Source organism: Clupea harengus, chromosome 21 (genome assembly GCF_900700415.2).
Source record: "Clupea harengus chromosome 21, Ch_v2.0.2, whole genome shotgun sequence".
NCBI classification, from domain to species: domain Eukaryota; kingdom Metazoa; phylum Chordata; class Actinopteri; order Clupeiformes; family Clupeidae; genus Clupea; species Clupea harengus.
The window spans coordinates 14,139,130-14,159,327 of record NC_045172.1 but is presented as its reverse complement, the minus strand read 5'-3'; the positions used below and the strand labels follow the sequence as shown (position 1 = coordinate 14,159,327).

Below are 20,198 nucleotides of genomic sequence, written 5' to 3'. Positions count from 1 at the left end.
TGGCTTAGAATGGAAGGTAAATGGGCCTCTGTCAGCTGGACCTCTTCAGCCTGTCAGAACCTCTGACAGAACCACCAGTTAACTGATGGCTACTTCACCAAAAAGACCATTCCATCTCTGTGCAGAGGTGGGCCACTTACTAGGTAACCGGCGTATGTCTGTAAAACAGCATTAAGTCCGTTCAGTCACTTGAACCAACTGAATGCGTGGTGTAGCCGTTCAAACAAAGCTGGGATTGCATCATGATTCCCGTAATGCATTGTTACCTGGTTTAAAAATAAATAAATAAATAATTCGTTAAAGTACACACTATGCCACAATTTTCACTTTTTGAGGTATGGTTTTATAGGCAACTAGTTTTGGTACTATCCTCAAATTCATTTTGATAGCATATGGTCTTTCCAATTAGCCATCCAGGGTATGCTCTATGTAGTTCTGTGTACTGGGCTGAAATACCCTGCAAAAATGGAAGAAAAGCTTTCACAGCATGACATTGCCAGCTATGCTGCCAAAAGACACCAGGTAGTGTGTTGGCAAACTTCTATCATTGCCAACTAGGCTGTTGGTGGTGTTTGCAAGGTTTTTGCATGCCTTTTGCTAGTTTTGGAACAGAACTCCTTATTGTTGCTTTAAAGTACAGAGAGGATAGAAATAGTTTTTCGGTGGGGTGGAAACAAACTAATTTCAAAGGGAACTCAAAAGGCAATTTGCAAAACAACCTAGAGATTCTCAGACCATTGCTTTGACCTTGCAATGCTGACCTCGTAACCCCAGAGAGATTTGCTTTATTTTGCAACACATTTTCTGAATCGTTACTGTGTAATGCTACTGAAGGATGTTTCGCTGGAAACATCTGATCCCCCCCAAAGAAACTAGTAGACATAGCAGGTGGTATGACTATCACTCTTTCATAAATACTGGGATATTATAATGACACATGCCCTATCTAACCCTTTACTAGGCATACAGAATGATTCAGGTGATAAACCTAAAAGTTCCAGTGCACCCCCACCCCACCAACCCCTGTTTCTTATTATATTAAAGCAGTCGTTACTGTCACCACACCAAATGACCAATCGTAGTCCACTAATTAAACATTCTCTCTTTACTAGTGGGCGGAGTAGCCCATTCTAGCCAATTAAGCAGCGGGACAGGCACCAGACAAGAGGAATTGAGCTGACTGACCTGTCCTCTCTGGAAAGACTGCCGGTGGGCTGAAGCACAGATAACGCACGCCGGGCGTGATGAATGGTGACGCATCAAATCGACACACAGATTAACCCCCGCGTGCGACCAGGATCTCGTTCCCCCGAGGTTAATGAACCCAGGAGAAGATTAGAACCTGTATTAGATACAGTGACATCATCTATCAGTGACACGTTATACAGTGCCATACGACATTCCCTGGTAATGATATTACATGATGGCCTATCTGTCCGTGGATTTGGACGTTCACTTAACTCATGCTGTTGAGGATGGGTTGTGCTTTTATTGTTTTCATTAGTACCGTTTATTAATGCCTAAAGACTATCATGAATCTTGATGGAGTTGTTAGGCAGTGGAATAAGGTCAGCAAGACCCAGCTCCATAAAGGCCCTCCCAGATACACCAAGTCTTTGTGTTTTAGAAACATGGTCATGTTTTCAGTGTTTTCAGAGCACGATATGGGAAAGGTCTGTAAAAAAACATATAGGAATCACCAGGGGCGTCATGCAACCTCTTCTGGGGGGTGGCCACCATTTAAAAAAAATAAATACACATACAGTTGACCATTACACTAGAAATATTGGATTGTTCGTCCTCACACAGACTAGCCTATTTAGTGAGCCAATGTAGCCCGTCCCAGCCTGATTAGCCTACTTCAAATGGTATCAGATGATAAATCGCAGTCAACTAATCACTGTTTATCATACTATCATTATAAACCTGACCTACCCTCTTCTAGGTGCCTGTCACTATTAAGGTGTGCACTTTTATTTACCCAATTTATCCATAAATCTTTATAATCACTCTATCAAACAGTCAGATAGTAAAGGGAGAGTACTTCATTGTTACCTGCCCACTCGTCTGCATGTCTGACAAAAACTGCAGAGTTATAAAGTTATGGGTCACGATGAGGGGACAAGATGTATGCATGAAAAATCATCCCTTTCCATTCATTCTAACGTTAGAACATATTAGCCACAATTCCGTTTTAAAATGATTGTTTGTTGTTTGTTCTGTGGTAAAGAGCTTGCATATATAGTACATTGCATACTAAAAGGGCATAATGCCCTTCAATGTGCAAGGTAGATCATATAAACATAGATTTTGTCTATGTTACTGTGTATGAAGGGGGGCTTAATTATGTGTGTTAACACACTGTTTTACTAAAATAAACTTATATGAATTTTAAAGACCTTTTCATATGAATCATACATATGTAGAGAGCATAATGCCTAACCTTCAGCTGAACCCTATACCTTCATCTGAAATGATGAAGACGCATATTCAGGTTGAAATGACCAGGAGACACTGATACTGCTTAAATAAATTGGTATAGCATAAAAGCACCTACACCAAATGCTAAATGCTAAATATAATGTTAACATGGTTGAAAGTTCCTTCTCTATCTATTAATGTATTCTCTCGCTCGCCCACAAACCCCAACATACAAACACACACACACACACACACACACACACACACAGTTCTTCACTCACTCCCTCACTCACTCACTCATGCACCTCACCTCAACTCACATGTCACAGCAGAGGTGACAGAGTTCCCCACCAATCGAAGCCAAAGTGTCACCGGAGTATTGATGCTTAGATATACTCCGAGTGGCGAATATTAGCCAGCGTTGCTCAAGTTGATTGACCAATCGACCAATAGATTGATTTTCAGTCTTTTCAGGCCTGTGCTTGCTAAAAGGCTGTTTTTTTAGCAGTGTGGTAAGGTGACACATTCATTCCCTTTGACATGGTTCATATTAGTGGATAAATTAATGGACGAATGCTGTGGATGGATGACCTGTTTTCATGGGGTGCAGTTTTGAAGGAGTTTTATGTTTTTAAAGGGTTTCCTTATCATTATCACAACAAACAGAGTGTGTGAAAACCACTTTTTTCTGTTTTTATTTATCCTTTATTTAACCAGGAAGGAAGTCATTAAGATACAATATATCCTCTGCCAGGGAGTCCTGGTCAAGATGAGCAGCAAAATGAGATATAGGATTTGAGATTTGAATGAGAATGAGATTTGCTGAATACCTTTGAATAGTTCAGTCCTGTCTCCAAATATCCAGAATTCAACAGACCAAGGTGACAGAAGCCTTGATCTCAGCATTGAGTCCCCATAAGGACGTCCTCTCCGCGGCTCTGCTCAGAGCCTTCAGCTGCATGTAGATGTGAACTGTGTGAAAGGTCAATGAGGTCTTTCACATAAACTCTATAATAATAACTACTTTGTGTTTTTTTTTTTTGTGGTGCTTTTCTTGTCCACCGTGAGGCAGTGAAGGTCCTCACTGCTTCCCCACCCCATCTGTCCTGTGTGGTGCCAAAGACCTCGCCACGCTTTGTTCAAGTGCAACAGATGTCTCAAACATCTCTTTCATTTCAATTAGCTGCACACGCAGACCAACACATGCACACACACACACACACACACACACACATACACGCATGCATCTGCTTATATTGTCTGGGACGGCTCCTTGGCTCATTAATCAAGGTCTCTGGAGGTCATCTGAGCACTCTCTTTTGTGCTGTAGGAAGTGTTCAATTCTCCACAGGTCATTAGGAGGAACGCGTGAGCCATACAATGGAAGAATGGAAGTGACACCATGTCCCATTGTTCTCAGTGTGTGTGTGTTTGTGTGGTGGGGGAGGTGGGGGGTGGATTGACTAAAAGACTTAAGTGTTTGTGGGTATTGGGGGGTGTTGGGGGACTCTGTGTGTGTGTGTGTGGGGGGGGGGGGGTCTGTGTGACGGGAGAAGGGGAAGGGCAGTTGTTGGGACCTTGGAGAGGTCAACCTGTAAAGTGAGCCTCAGGTCTTTCACACCAGCCACCTCCGTTATACATCCTAAATATTAGAGCTAGATCTTATCAGAAACATGAACCTGCTGTGATGTGTGATTTCAAAAGAAAAAAACGGAGGCTTCGCGGAGTGCAGTTAGGAAGCTTTTCATACAGCATACAGACCCAAACCATATACTAATCCTATACTCTGCCATTTTGAAGGATATGAAGGATGAAGGATTATTCCTTCAGTCAGAAAGAAACGCTATCCATCGCATTATTCCAAAAGTAGACCTGATACAGTTTCTCACTTTGCAAAACCATGCTATTCCTCTAAAGGCCAGAAGAGGGCTGCGCAGTAAGAATGATAAAGAACTCTCCAAGGATTCTCTCCATCACCATTTACATAAATAAGTGAACTGTAAATGTTTCATGTTTGATCAATCTGGCCCATTACAGGAAAAAAAGATGTGAACATTTCTTTTATACACCTCATAATTTAGTTTCATCTGTTTTGAGTTTTTTTTTTTTAAACAACGCTTTTCAATTCAGGCATTTACAACTGTGTCAGCAGCCAAATAAACGCTCGCCAAACAACGCTTATATTTATTTGTTGTCATGGGTAACCGACATAACAAATCAAAGCCAGACCTGTCATGGAAAAGGTAATGGTAATTATAATTATCTCGAACATCTCCAGGCCATATTGTCTGACAGGATATTATGACTTCCCTATTATGGGCTGCGGGCTCTCTTTCCTCACTTACCAAAGGTTACTCTTATGGGTCAAATTGCCCAATAAGTACACATTTACAGTGTGTTAATGACTTTGACAGACTTCCTCATGCGCTCTGTGTGTACATAAATATCAGAGGGCGGTACATTATCAAAGCCAGCCCATAACACTTACTGTTGGACCCCGGGACCATCAGCAGCATGTTTCAGTCTGGCTGTGAACACCCGTCCAGGTGGGAGAAAATTGAAATTGAAAAAGAGCTTTAACACTGAAATTGTTTGATATGAACAAATCAAATGTACAAAATAGAAATATGTTTTTTGAAGCACAGAGACATTACACATACACAATGGTGTGCTTTAATGAGATAAATACAATATCTTTTCATTATACGAATATTTCAAGAGGGCCAAATCAATCGTGTCTAGATAATCATTTGTTTTGTGTGGGGTTTTTTTCTCCAAAAATTCCCAGTTTGCAAGAATATCCCACATACAATCCCTCTCTGTTTAACACCTTAATGGAAAGGAGTGTATACTTCCCCCAGATGAACACTCTTTCCCACAAACACCTGGTGCTAAACCGAAAGAAATGGGAGAGGTGTGACAATAAAGACATGGGTAACATGACTAAAGACAGAAGAAGAGCTTCAAAGTCATGACAAGTCACACTGGGAATAAGATAAGGTGTGTACAAGCCTGTGTGTGTGTGTGTGTGTGTGTGTGTGTGTGTGTGTGTGTGTGTGTGTGTGTGTGTGTGTGTGTGTGTGTGTGTGTGTGTGTGTGTGTGTGTGTGTGTGTGTGTGTGTGTGTGTGTGTGTGTGTGTGAAAGAGAGCGAGAGGGTATGTATGTGGTTAGTGCAGAGATAGACGGATTGCAGGGTGAAAGTAATTACGGCTTGTTCTGAGATAACCACTGTTTATCTGTGGCCATACAATGGGGCCCTTGTCGGGGACAGTAAAACGGCGGGCTGAGAGCCGCAAAGTGAAGCGCGTCCCTCATTAAGGGGCCATAAAGCAGAGGCAGTCTCAGCAGGGTGTGAAGGAAAGAAAGAAAGAGCCTTTGTTACCGACACAGGCTGGAAAAAACAAACAGGTGCAATGCTGCTCAGGTTGACCTGTGTGTGTGAGGGAGGGAGAGAGAGAGAGGGAGAGAGAGGGAGAGGGAGAGAGAGAGGGAAAGGGAGAGAGAGAGAGAGGGGGGGGTGATTAAGGTAGAATAATAGAAGATAGAATTGTTTTTGAACTGGCTATTTCAGGCTACTGATTGCAACTCTTTGCAAACCAGCTAAGCACAGTTGGTCCCAGCAACCCCCATGTCCTCCCTCCCATATGTAGGCAGTTTTAATGGCTTCATCTGTTGACAAAAGTTGTTGCATGTTTATGTCAGCAATGCAATTTAAGTCACTAAGAAATCTTGAAATTAATATGTAGATTTTTCCGTAAAAATGATAGATAGATAGTAAAATGACCTATCTATGGAGTAAGGTCATTACATTTTTTTTGACAGGGACTCACACATCGCATGTGAGAGGTGGACAGGTAGTTTATCTGCATAAATTGTGCAACAGTTAAATCACAGTTAAATATTTAAGCATACTGTGCCTTCTATTCTATGAGATGTTTCATCCTAACAGCCTGATTCCAAATCTGTGGTGATGTCACCAGGCCCGGTATATTATGGCCAGGGTGACAGACATATGCCCCACGCCTCCCGTGGCCAACCTCTGCGCATGCCAACACTGGCATAAGTTACAGCTCAAGGCTCATCAAGCGAGGTTCAATATTAGTTAATGAATGACGGGCACAGGCAGTGACAAAAAACGAGTCTAATAAATTACCTTTATCTCCTTAATGAGCCGACATTAATTAGGGTCCCAAGGTCCAGCCGGGAACGAGGTGATTTATCGAGCCTCTCTAACGGTGTGGGAATTAGGCTAATTAACGGGGGGACCGAGAGATGATTTTTACTTCATAAAAAGGCCATTGTGTGCCCAAACCATTTATCAACTGCGAGGCAGGCAGAAGACAGAGATGGCAAGGCCAGTTTGCGCCAGTCTAGTGGCGCGAGCAGATGTGTTGCCCCGAGTCTTTCGCTACAGATGCCAACTTGAGGAGTCCATATTAGCATTTTACTTCATCAACTGACCAATTTTCCTGAACACTTATACATAATGCAGAGCTATGCACTATGAGCACCATCTCAAGTGGCTAACAAGAAATTCTACTCATGCTCTCATGCATTGTCAAATGGAAACACTGCATTGCGCTGTAGTTAGAAGAACCTTTATTCAAGGTGTGGACATGATATTCTGCTGATGAAAGGCCTTCCTGTGGTCATGCAAAGACTGTGAATTTTGTTGTGACTTTAATAAAGCCTCTATAACATTGTCCCCAAGAATTGTAGACAAGCAAAAGTTGTAGACTAACCCATTAGCCAAAGAACACTGGTGAAAGGGAAAGGTATAGCAAGTTCATGTTTTGGACATTTCTGTTATTTCAGATATCAGTCATTTTTATATTCGAATTTTAATTCAACGTGACTTACAATATATTTAAGTGTGTAGAGGTATGCAATGTCATAGGTCTTAAACTATGTTTTTACATTTACTGTACAAACTATTCACTTTGTACAATTTATTATAATGCTGTCCCACTCGACATATAGTGGTTTGATTTCCCAGAATCCCTTAACCCCCAATAAATTATTTCACAAACTCAAAGGTAGTGGATGAAAAATCATAGACAGTGTTTATAGACATTATCAAAATGAAGGAAATAATGACCAGTCATATGACAGTTGACTAACTGTGATTAAGATAGGTAAGATGCTTCCTTTTGCCCACCTCTGTACAGAAATATTTGGTCTTGAAACATCTGTACAGCCTGAGGCTAGATCTAAACCAGAGACACATCACCCTGTACTGAAGGAGAGTAGGCAACTCTCCCTTGTACGTCGCTTTGGACAAAAGCGTCTGCTAAATGACTAAATGTAACTCTAACACCTCACAATGGACTTACTCTTTGAGGGCATTTACATATCAGTGCTTTTCTGATTTTCAAGATTTATTCACTGCAAAATCAAAATATAAAATAGGATCAAAGACAAAAGCAATTATAGATGTGCAAACTTTATTATAGTTCAACCAAGCATGAAAACAAGGAGGACATCGGCTAGCATTTAGGGGAACTTCCAGTCCCCCAGCAGGACCTAATCACACTATCCTTTCCAGGATAGACACGGAGAGATCAACGCCCAATAAGGAAACAAAGTGCTGACTCTGGAAGAGGCATGGGATCATTTGTCGGTTGTGCTCAAATCACTGAAGAGCTGTGGTAATGATTGAAAAATATGCCCATAATCGGTGATAAGGTCCTTTAATGTTCTGTAAATGCGACAGGCCCTAAATGTTATGGGATTCATTGATAAACTTTGACTTTGTACTGCAATGAAACCATTGTCATGGATTCAAAACTAATACCTGGAGCTATGAGTGCTGTAATATTTGTACAGTATATGGCCTTCAGCTAAAATGACGTACAGTTGGTCATCACAAAGTCTGATTAGATAGAATTTTATCCAGAGCTAGCAAAGGCGTATTTACAACTGTTAATTCAGCAGATAACATTGACAGTGCAGCTATGGCCTTAATTTGATCAATATGTGTGCTCCCTTGATGTTGGTAGGGGGGAAAAGCAGCAGCAATATTATTGTTATTAATATTCAAATGTAAATGTATGTGCCATTTGTGTATCTGCATCTGTGTTATATTAATATATCTTACATTTGTAAGAATATAGTTGCACAGGTATGAGAAGTTGTATGAATATACAGTTTTATGTAGTTTTATGGGGAGTCATATGACTACGCTACAAATGGCACAATCCCTCGAGTCTGTATCAAGACCAGTGACAAAATTGATGATACAGAGTTAATCAGGTAGTTTGGTCTTCAAAATCCTGTACTCTCTCTCTCTCTCTCTCTCTCTCTCTCTCTCTCTCTCACACACACACACACACACACACACACACACACACACACACACACACACACACCTGTCCTATTCTGATTAAAGAACAGCAGCCTGCCCCACTACCTGATCCAGCCCCACACTAAACTGAAAACCAATCACACTCTTGTCACTGGTAGCCTACCCCCTCTCTTTTGCCGGCCTCTCTGTCAATCACACTTCTCTTCCTCCCGTTATTCTGACTTCTCATCTCAGTTCCACTCCTGTCTCAAATCACAGAGCAACATCACCACTGACAAGTGAGAAACATTACTGTACAGGCAGGGCCACAGTATCACGGTGATTGGTTGCTGACTGACGATACCCGACTGACAAATTATTAAATTAAATTATTGATGCTAAATTACCCATTACCACAACTGCCTATATATGTTCTTAATACCAAACAGACCTGTTCATCATCTGCAGTTTGCACCAAGTAGAGGGAGGTGTTGAATACATGCCATCAGTTTCACCAATGCCTACCTCTGGTTCTGTATAAAATAATTTGTCTCTGTTCCTTCACAAACATATACAAACACACAGAGAGAGAGAGAGAGAGAGAGAGAGAGAGAGAGAGAGAGAGAGGGAGAACGTGATAGCAGTTTGCCTTTGTGGGCTATTTGTGCCTGCGCGCGCTGCAGTGCTTTTGCGCTTAAACCTGAGATGTGACACGCGGGCAGCAGTGCCACCGCTCGCATTGATTCAATTTAATTTGTGCACCTCTGTCACCGAGTGCCAATGACGGATTTACCAGTAGCCGGCCTATTTAAATTACTTTTAAATCATAAAAGCAGCGAAACGGGCGCGGAGGGAGAGAGGTTGCTTTAGAATATGCCGAAAGCACTTGGCTGCCGGCGTTGATTTCCCTTGAGCAAATTAGCTCTATATCACCTCCGACGACAGGCAGTAATCTGGGTGATAGGACACGAAGGGGAGAGGGGCGTATTCCTTGCAGGTGTCACCGCTCCAATCTTCTCGGGTCAGACGTAACAAAAACATCCACATTTTCTGCGCTCGGTTGATTCATTCAATCTGCGTGGATTTGTATTTCCTTGTTAGGCAATTTTGTTAGGTATAGAAAGTAGATCGCAGTTTAGTTGGTTGGGCTACCAGTATGTCCCATGCCTTATTCTGGTGTGCCAATATTAACACTTTCGATGTTGATGGGATTTGTAGGCTATACTGTAAACAAATGTTTCAGACTTGCATCCTATGTTTAAATGCACATTGATTTAAAATATTTGATCTATTTAATTGTCAATTCAAACTGCGGTTGGGTTACATATAGGCTAAGGCATATATTTTTAGTGATAGGCCTAAAAACTCATTTATTTCACTAGACCACGTTTTCAGTATCAATTAAATCTTCCTATTTATCTTGTGTATAGGACAAATTTAATTTGATGAATATACCCTCTGTAGATCACTAAAACTGATGCTACTTTCTTGCTACTGTCTATTGGACTTACTCTGATGGTTTTAAAGCTTATGTAAAGCCTACAACCCATTGCTAAGGAAACAGTAACCGCTTTTCCTATTGTCTCACTGGATGAGTTATTCTGCAGGTTGATATAATTTTCCAGGTAGTGAACAAATATTCTGTTTGTGTGATAGGATCACAATACACCCTGGACTAAAATGATCAAAAATCCACTTCTATATAATTTTTACAACGCTTTTGTAGCCTATACACTTAAGTGAATTTGATGGTTAATAATGTTAAATAATAATGTTACGAGCCAACTCAAGGCACGAAACAAGAAGGGGAGGCCACGCAGAATTTAGGATAATAATAATAATAATAATAAATGTATTAATGATTTTACAAGTTTATATAGTTATCTAATAATTATAGCAAACGTGTGGTGAAGATCAGTGTTGTGAAGCAGAAACAAAAGATGTACTGTAAAGTCAGTTAACTGGTAATATAAACAAACGACGACGACAATCCAAAACCAAACACACTCCAAAACCAACGACACTCCAAAACCAACGACAATCCAAAACCAATCTCTATTCAAACACCAACGACCAATCCAAAACTCCAATCCAACGCCCTCTCGACTGCCATCTGATCAGGGCTTTTGTAGCCATCCAATCATGGGGTACACCTGTTGTACACCTGCTCCCCATTACCTGCTGAGGAGACAGAGACAGAACAGGCATGCAAATATCATGGGGTGGGGCAATAAATGGGAACAATAATAATTACTGAAAATAAGTAGAACGAGAAGAAGAAAATATGGCCGATATCTGGCCTCCACAATATAGGCCTATAATATCTCTATGGTTTAATTTTATTTTACATTGCATTATATTATTTATTTATCTTTAATGTTGTGTTCATATTTTTAGGGATAGTAGGCTATCGCTGTAAAGATTTCAAGAATACTTTCTGGCGCCTCCATATACCCATAAGCATAATGCAAACACACAGCCCGCACACACACACACACATTCACACACCACTTGCAGATGACCTCACAGGAATATTTTATCTCTTTTTTTAATGGACACATCGTGGAGCGCCCAGAAGAAGAAAAGCTCATGCCAGGGAGGGATGTTGTCAACAGAGTAAATAAATGTACAGGTTACTAAGCAATTACCAAATGACATTGGTTTACATGTATCAATGTGAAAAGGATATACAGATAGACCACTCTTAGACAATGCATCTTTACTGCACATGTATGAAACATGGAATGTGTTGCACGAAATATTACCGTTACCTCATCATAGGTTCCCCTCAGATACAATATGGCTTGTTTCACAGAGGGTCCAAAACCGTAAAGCCCACAAAGCCTTCGATATGTATAGGGTACATCATGATTCTAAATCACATCTACCTAATGCACAATTTTACGGCCTGTGTATAATTCCAGATCGTTAAATTTCATTACCTTGATAATTCTACTTTTAAAATAAGCAAGTCGTTAAGATTATACATATTGAAAGATATATCATTTGATAACAATACACATTCCATTTTACAGATTAAAGACATTTACTGGACAATATCGCACGTAGGCCATTCATATTACTACTACCTCTAATAATAATAATAATAATAAAATTAATAATAATGTCATGCTGTTATTAATATTGTTGTTATTATTATTATTATTAGAGTTGGTAGTAGTAGTAGCAGCAGTAGTCGTAGTAGTAGTAGTAAGATATATTGATTGATAGAAAAAAATGACATGATATGATATCTGTCTTAAAACCATGACAAACTTCAAAATAAATGGGAAGGCCCAGATCTACTTTGGTGTTTAAACTGGTATCCACGTTGCACGTTGCGCCTATTGTAACTACAAGTGTGCCTCATCACTTTTTGATGATTGTGTGCACTGGCACAAAAGTTAATTTTGGTGTTCATTGCCATGATGAATACAATTCAACCAGCAAGACGATTATGCCTTCAAAACAACCAATCGTCAAAACTTTTTAGCCTCAAAGGACCATAACTGTTTTTGTCAAATGAGCAGGGTTGTGGTGATATAACCTTATATAGGCCTATGACAGATGCAGCCCTGTTGTCCTTCTGTTCTCAGCTAAAATAAATCAGAAACGCTTTGGTTGCGCAGGACACGCTGACGCGTGCGCTCTGGATATCATGAGAGCACTGGACAAACGAGAGCGTAATTAGTTAATTAGAAAACTGTCAAGTGATCTAACTCCCGCGGGACAACCGAATTAGCCAATCAGAGCCCAGATGAACCTTGGGGTGGGATTCCAAGGACAAGACCGGAGGTGTGGACAACTGCGTAAGTGAGACAAGTTACACTGCGTGTCAGGTGAAACCGAAGATTATCCCACAACTGCAGAACCACCCGCAGATAAGAGCAACATAGCTGTCGACTAAGAAGCAAGGCGTTGAGTCAAGTTTTGGACATTGTTATTTTTCCTTGGTCGTTTATATTCAAATGCAACCGGTTAACATGCGTAGTACTTAATGCCATTTGGATAGTTTACCGTGTTCATGTAGTTGCTCTTATATTAATTGTAAACATGGCATCAAAACTCAAAATATATTGAACATAACTTCTCAAATCAGGATATAATGAGGTTAGAACCAACCGGTCTTTTTCAGAAACCATGCATATCTGCAGTTCATAACTCAAATCATACAAGACGAGATTCTTTAATGCCGCTGAAGAATGATCAGTGAAAAACGTTATTTTGCTCGGCTACTCTAAACAGCTGCATCTTGCAACTGCAACGGAAGTTAAGAACTGCAAAGTCTCATTCGCGCAAGATTTGCCAGACTATATCTCCAGCCAAGCGCGCAGATGGAAAGATCCAAGAACTTTCGGATTGATGCCTTGCTGGCAGACGAAACTCACCGGTCCAATCGGGATCTCTCTCCAGGACTGAGTAACGACAGCCCAGCAGGGAGCCCCGTGTCCTGCCGGCGCGCAGACACACCATCTCCCAGGGGAACACCCGGTTTAATTCAGCTTCAAACCGGGATCATTCCCAAGCCGGGTTTACTGAATCTCTCGCATACAGGACTCACTTCACTGACCCACGGGGCAATACCTGGCATGTACCCCACTCCCATGTACCCCATATCAGCTCTGGGAGGACAGCATCCTGCCTTTGCATACTCTGGCTTCACGCAACTAGCCCCGCCATACCCAGAGCACCTAAAAGCAGCAACGATGGCGGGTTCTTTCCCACTGGAGCACTGGATACGGGCGGGGATCATGGTGCCGCGCCTTCCTGAGTTTGCCAGTAAGTTTGTTTTAATGCATCTAATTCCACTGAAAAACGATTGTGTTGAAGATGTACACACACACACTAGCCACGTAGGCCCTATTCTCTGTTCTGGACACCGTGCCGCGCCTTCCTGGCTTGGCTGTTTGTTTTATTACTTTCAAGTAAAAACGAAGTGTCATTATCATTAAGACTGTATTCATATGCAGGTGAACACACACACACACACACACACGAGCCACGGCGTGGCCTTCCTCTTTGAAGTTTGAAGCAGCACTTTACGCAAACATAATGACAGATCTGATACTGTACTGATAAAACGCAGTGAGATAACCTGACCTGGTTGACGAGGGAAAACACATTTTACTTTAATTGCAAAAAAATTCAAGAACAATCTATCCACACGGTTTGTTGAATGCGCAATACTTGTTAAGTAATTAGTCAAAGCTATTTTGGCGTTCAGGAAGAGCAATTAATATATCTAAAGGGCTGGGACATTTTATCTCAGAGTAAAGGTGTATTTGATCACTTTACAACCACTTCCAAAGCATTGAAGCTTACCGCTGCAAATTGCTGTAAAGACACTTATTGTTCCTGATCCAAAGGTGAGGTGGGAGCACACAGACACACACACACACACAAGGGGAGCTGAAAACCAGATGGTTAATATTTAAGCAAATATTCCTAACATTTATAATTGCATTTTCATCATGTATTAAACTGAAATAATGTTTACACTGCGACAGAGAGGAAGTAGAGTCGAGCGGGAATTATTTAAGTGTTTATCTTCTATTTAATTTATGAGCAGTGCAACCCAGCATATGCTTCTCCATAGTTGGAGTCTAACTATAACCTCTTACAAATTAAATAAATAATATATTTTATGTAAAAATGCAAATTCTGTTCATTTGGTTCCTAAAACAATACATTTTTCAATCCCAACTAACGACCAAAGTGCATGATTTGTGACTGCTTTCTTGTAGGCGTTTTTACTTATTTAGGCCTACAGGCCTACCATGAGGTAAGACATACTTAAAGGTAATATCTATGACGTCTTTCCTTATTCCATTTTGGTCAATAGGCTACCTTTTGCCCTCGAAACATGAACCCTTGATTTCCACACGGCACAAATAGTATTGCGCATGTAGTTTTAACCGATAGTAACATAGTTGTTCTTCTCTAATACAAGATTTAGAGATAACCATATATATTTTAGTCTAGGCGTATTTATTTCTCAATAAACGTCAAATGAGTAAAAGTCGTCTTTGTGTGGGGTGAAACTACATAAAACAAACACCTTAAACATTCTGTAGTTCATCAATAAAATCCCAAAAGCGTTCATCGAATTTTCATTAAGTTAATGGCGTGCTCTGGCGTTTTACGGCCTTACAGCTCCGCTTCTTGTGTCCTCACGTCAACAATAAAGCCAAGTAAAGCTATTACCGTTAATGATAGCGGGCAAATTCGGGCATATGTGTGTGTGAGAGAGATTGTGTGTGTGTGAGAGAGAGGCTCATCCTCTATTAAATAGGTGCCTCAAAGTCCTTGGCATTTTATAAATGACACAAAAATATAATAAAAATTTAGACATGAATAGCATGTCCCCTTATGAATGGTCTTAAACTTTTATTCCCAAGTGCATTAACAGCTCCTTTTCCCGCTCATCAAAGCGCATCATAAGCGTTTTGTAAATTACGGTGTTAGATAAATGTCCAGAGCCACTGAATATAAAAACAGAACACTTTTACATATCATGAAAGATAGGCCCCGTTTTCCAAAAGCTTTGTTGTACTACAGTCATTAAATGAAAGAGAGAGAGAGAGAGAGCGAGAGAGACCATGATTTAGAACTCCCTCTCTGTTACTAGTCATAGCACAATGATGCATCCTTATTCTGCCTTTGCTGTTTTGATGGAAGGTCTGTTTGAAATCCAAAGCTACAGAAATTATCTGATGATTTTGAGTATTTATGTACTTGCTTACTCACTGATTTTAACGTATCCCTCTCCTGCCCACAGCGTCCCCACAGTCGGGCCTGATGGGTAAATGCCGTCGGCCGCGGACAGCCTTCACGAGTCAGCAGCTCCTGGAGCTGGAGAACCAGTTCAAACTCAACAAGTACCTGTCCAGGCCCAAACGCTTCGAGGTGGCCACCTCTCTCATGCTCACAGAGACACAGGTGAGCATGTACCCATGTCTGTGTAAGGGAGGGAGAGAGAGAGAGAGAGCGCTTATTACACTGTGCATAACAGTGACTTCTGGTTGCAGTGACTAAGTCTCCTGCTTCATGTGGGCTAAATAACATGTATGACTAAATTAATACAAATTTGTATGTATTTATGTATGTATGTGTTTATATATATAATATATATATATATATCAATATAATAAAATAAAATAGAATTACACTAATGCGTTTATATGTACGTTTGTGTGTGTGTGTTTGTTTGGCCAGGTAAAGATCTGGTTCCAGAACCGGCGGATGAAATGGAAGCGCAGCCGCAAGGCCAAAGAGCAAGCGGCCCAATTGGAGGTAGAGCGCCAGCGCGGAGGCGGGACCAAGACGGCCAATGAGAAGGGAGGCGGGGAGGGCAGGAGGGGGAGAATTGTGGACCACAACGACTTGGGTGAGGAAGAAGGGGAGGAAGAAGATGAAGACGATGAAGATGAGGACGAAGAACGCCATCACCATGGCTACACGGTTGACATGGCAACCATGGCACAACCTGCGGACTTCCTGCAAAATGGCGTAGAGGTCAGCTACCACTCGCACAGCCCGTTCTCTGATGATGACATGGACGGGGTGGAAGTGCCAGACCGAAAGATCGGAGCTGGGTTGTGATTGGACACGGAAGACTGTCAGTGTTATTTGAGCCAATGGGAGAGGTTCACCAGTTGACTGAAGTGGCCTGCTTGATGTTTGATGGATGGAGCCAGGAGGCTTTCTGATCGCTGCTTAGGAATAAACAATTGGTCATAGTTCATGACCACCTCTCACCAGACCAAATATGAGACTGCCTACACATACACAGACACACACAAACAGTAAAAAGCTTAAAATAGTGACAAGAGTGTCATGATGACTTGTGGTGCACAGTGTAGGCCTATTTGTTTTCAAATCGGTGTCAGCACCAGGACAAATTCACATTCTTACACAATTTTGAAACGGTGAACAATAAAATGCCCCCAGACATAACCCGAATCATATACACTCACTTCAATTTACACACCAAAATCAATTTCTCTCTCTCTCTCTTAGACACAATCACATTCTCTCTGCCTCTATATATATCGTTCTGCCTCTCTCTCACGCACATACACACCAAACACACACACACACAATCTTGCATGCAAATTGTAAATGGACCTTAGCTTAGGGACATCTTCAGCTTATTTGTTTTTATATATGTTCATAAATACGTTTTACAAATGCCACACATTTCTGCACAGATCCCCAATGTATGTATTTTTTAGCATGCCAAACAAAGACATTTTATGTGTATGTAAAAAAGTGATCAGTGAAGACTGTGAATGTCTTTTGACTTGAATTTGTTGACAAACATGTCTCTCTGTTGCATTTGAGATATCATGACTAGAACTACAGTTCTGCCCTTAAACACACTGATGTAACTTAACTGTGTTTGAACTGGAATTGAGGGGTTGTGTGCAAGATTCCTGTGACACAAAAATGTGCAATGAAGGTATGTGTTTTTTCTGTCATTGTGGTCACTGTAACTGTAATTTATTTGCATTGAAAAATGATTTAAAAGGGACAAAAACAGGTATATTTAACTGCAACTGCTCTGTGTCAATGTACAGAAAAAAATAAATTAAAAAAAAAGATAGAGGACTGTCCTCCTCTAAACACAACTAATGTCGTTTTGGACTGACAGTAACAGACAGCCTGAGCAATGAGAAGTTAACAAACATGAAACTTTATCATTAGGGGTTTGTTAATGAAATATGTAATATGAGCTAAACGTACTTATGGAGTTGTGAGGGGTGTTAGTTTCCACTCAATAGATATTAATAGAAATGAAGGGATGTTTACATGGTTACAGGGAATTAGGATGAACATAGACCTTTGTAGTTAATGCATCAGTTTCTCAACTTCTCACCCCAGGAATCAATGTTTTTTTTGTTGTACAGTGCACACACAAAAAAATTGACAGGGATGTTTATCTTTCTGCAAGTTTAATTGGTGAATATGAAGTTGCTGACAGCATGGACTGGAGAGTCCAAGAGGTATTTCTCTATCAGATATATTACGTTTTTTTTTTTTATAGCAAGCAGAGTGTAAGTTTTATGAATTTAGCATTCTTTAAAAAGCAGGAGCTACAGTCAGATTTGAACCATTCATTGAGAATCCTGTGGAAAGACACAAAAGAATCAACATCAATCTTTCGGTGTCAGTTTTCATAAACGATAGGGTCCTTGATTATAAACCGATATTCTCCTCACGTCCTCTAGCTCTGTGTGTGCGCTCATAAAAGCTCAGGTACTGGCTCTGTGAATGAGAAACAAACTAAGTGGCTCGGACAAGCAATACAATGAACAATGTTGCTTCAGGAGCGGTGCAGGGAGGGGTGTATTTGATGGCTGAGTTCAAATATCAAAAACATTTTCACCAGGATTGAGGACTACACCTTCAATGAGAACTAAAAACTAAGGTTTTATTTTAATACAGGAAGAGAGGTACACATTTTGACATTTCAGTGTCAAAGGGTTGTCTAAGGCACATCTTTGTCGTAAAATTTGGTCTAATTGCATGCAGTTTTGGCTGGCAACTATTTGTGTTGACCATTTTGCTTCAAGCTTCCTGCTTCCAACAGAGTCAAAAAACTAAAAGTTTTCACAGCATTTCTCCTCAAGGTTCTTAGCAAAAATTGTTCTTGGCAAAAGCTGATCTTTAAAGTAGAGACCTTTAGATCAGGTGAGAAATGAGGACAATGAGGGCGTAAAAAAAAGGTGTTTATAAATCCTGTAAAAAGGCTGGCCTGGCCCAAACTTAACATGCAATATCCCTTAATGGAAGATTTCTCAAGTGCAGTTTTTTTCTCGTCTTTTTCCCCCTCCTTCCTCGTCCACACTGATGTTCTCCTCCCCTCACCTTGTTTTCTCCTCCCGGCTGACAAACCAACGCTGATTAACATGCGAAGAGAGGAGGCAGCCGACACAAGGCGTTGTATTAAAAAACAGGCGGAGGATTCTTATTTATGTCCCGCGGCTTTCAAATATGAATTACTAAGGCGGGTTTACTGATAGTCAAATAATTAAGCTAATGAAGAGGAAGTAAAGCAATCAAGCACTGATGGTGATGTCACCGAACCCATTTCATTTGTGTTGCAGGGAGGGAGGAGGGAAAAAATAGATATATAAATAAAATAATAAAAGACACAGAAATGATGAGTGTCTGACCAAAACAGGGTGTTTTTATTAGCAGTGCGTGTAAGGGCAGTGATTAAGCACGCGGTGGTCTGGGGACCGTGGCACAGCTCGGCACAACAACGTGTTTATATAGTGATTAAATGCATTTTTAACTGGCTGAGGGAAGGCGGCTGGGGCCTTGTGAAAGCCAAGCGGGCGCCCTTCTCACTGGAGGGATGATGTGGACAGGGAGAAACGCCTGTACAGAGACTCCCAGCCAGTTGCATTCCAATTACTGGGCCTTTGAGTAGCTCACTGGCTCCACTGGTGAGGCACACTGCATGAGCCGGACAACTTTCTTTTAACTCTAAGGAAATCATCCCATACAGATAACTGGGTGCATTCATCATGCTTTGTTATATATGTATATACACTTGTATATATAAAAAAAGATATTTCATGCGAATTTAAAATAGAAAACTTTATCCTCCTATTCTTCCATTTGCACCTCTTGAGAACTATTGCCTCTACATTTATATGCTCTGAGTGTGGTACTTTCTATTACTTTGTACTTGTGCTGTCTATGGCACGTGTCAGGTTGCTTTGAGTGTTGTTGCACTTGTTCTTAATGGCTTCTTCTTAACGTTGCTGGGTTTGTAATCAGTTCCACTAGTTCCCTGTGGATTAATGTAAATAGATGTCACGACCATATAAGAACATACATTTAAGTGTAGGAGGAGGTTATGATATGACACTGAGAACAATAACTATGCAGAAAGCTTAACTAAATTCAGTTCACCAGGGTGACGACCTCACCTACTCTTTATTTCTTCAAATGTGGCACATGCCTTTAAACTAAGGTTGGAGAGAGGGTAGGCCTATCTAATATATATACATAGATAATAATGCCTGTGATAATATTTAACACAGGTCAGGTGGCATTGATTACATTTGTATAGCTGAGTGGTCCTTCGGGGATTCTGTGGTGAATTGGACTTGCTATATGGAGAGGCACGTCCATTTAGCATCTGTTCAGTCAGATGGCTTATGCAATAACAGGCTGTTGGATATTTATTTATTCACACTCCGTGCTGGTGTTCCTAATTTAGCTAATGTACAATAAGAATGATACAAATATGTTTGAATGACAAATTGTCTAGTCACTCCGGCTGACAGTCATCAGTCTGGGATGAACATTACTGAACGAGGTTTGCATGCATGAGTTCAGCTATCCGCTACGTCGTGTCATGGCCAATGGTGTTTGCATAAGTAGGCCAATATTGCAAGTACCAACCAGTGCTGTTATTTCGTTCAGTGGAAGGTGAAGCAGAGGACAAGGGGTGTGGAAGAAGATACATTTGTCTCT

General features: G+C 40.8%; 1 protein-coding gene across 1 annotated transcript; it reads left to right on the top strand.

Moving 5' to 3' along the window:
* Positions 1-11,897: 11,897 nt before the first annotated feature.
* mnx2b (motor neuron and pancreas homeobox 2b) lies at positions 11,898-17,335 on the top strand. The gene is made up of 3 exons (XM_012840530.2): positions 11,898-13,484; positions 15,484-15,644; positions 15,921-17,335. The coding sequence occupies exons 1-3, from the start codon at positions 13,040-13,042 to the stop codon at positions 16,305-16,307; spliced, it is 993 nt and encodes a 330-aa protein (XP_012695984.1). The 5' UTR covers positions 11,898-13,039; the 3' UTR covers positions 16,308-17,335.
* Positions 17,336-20,198: the final 2,863 nt, after the last annotated feature.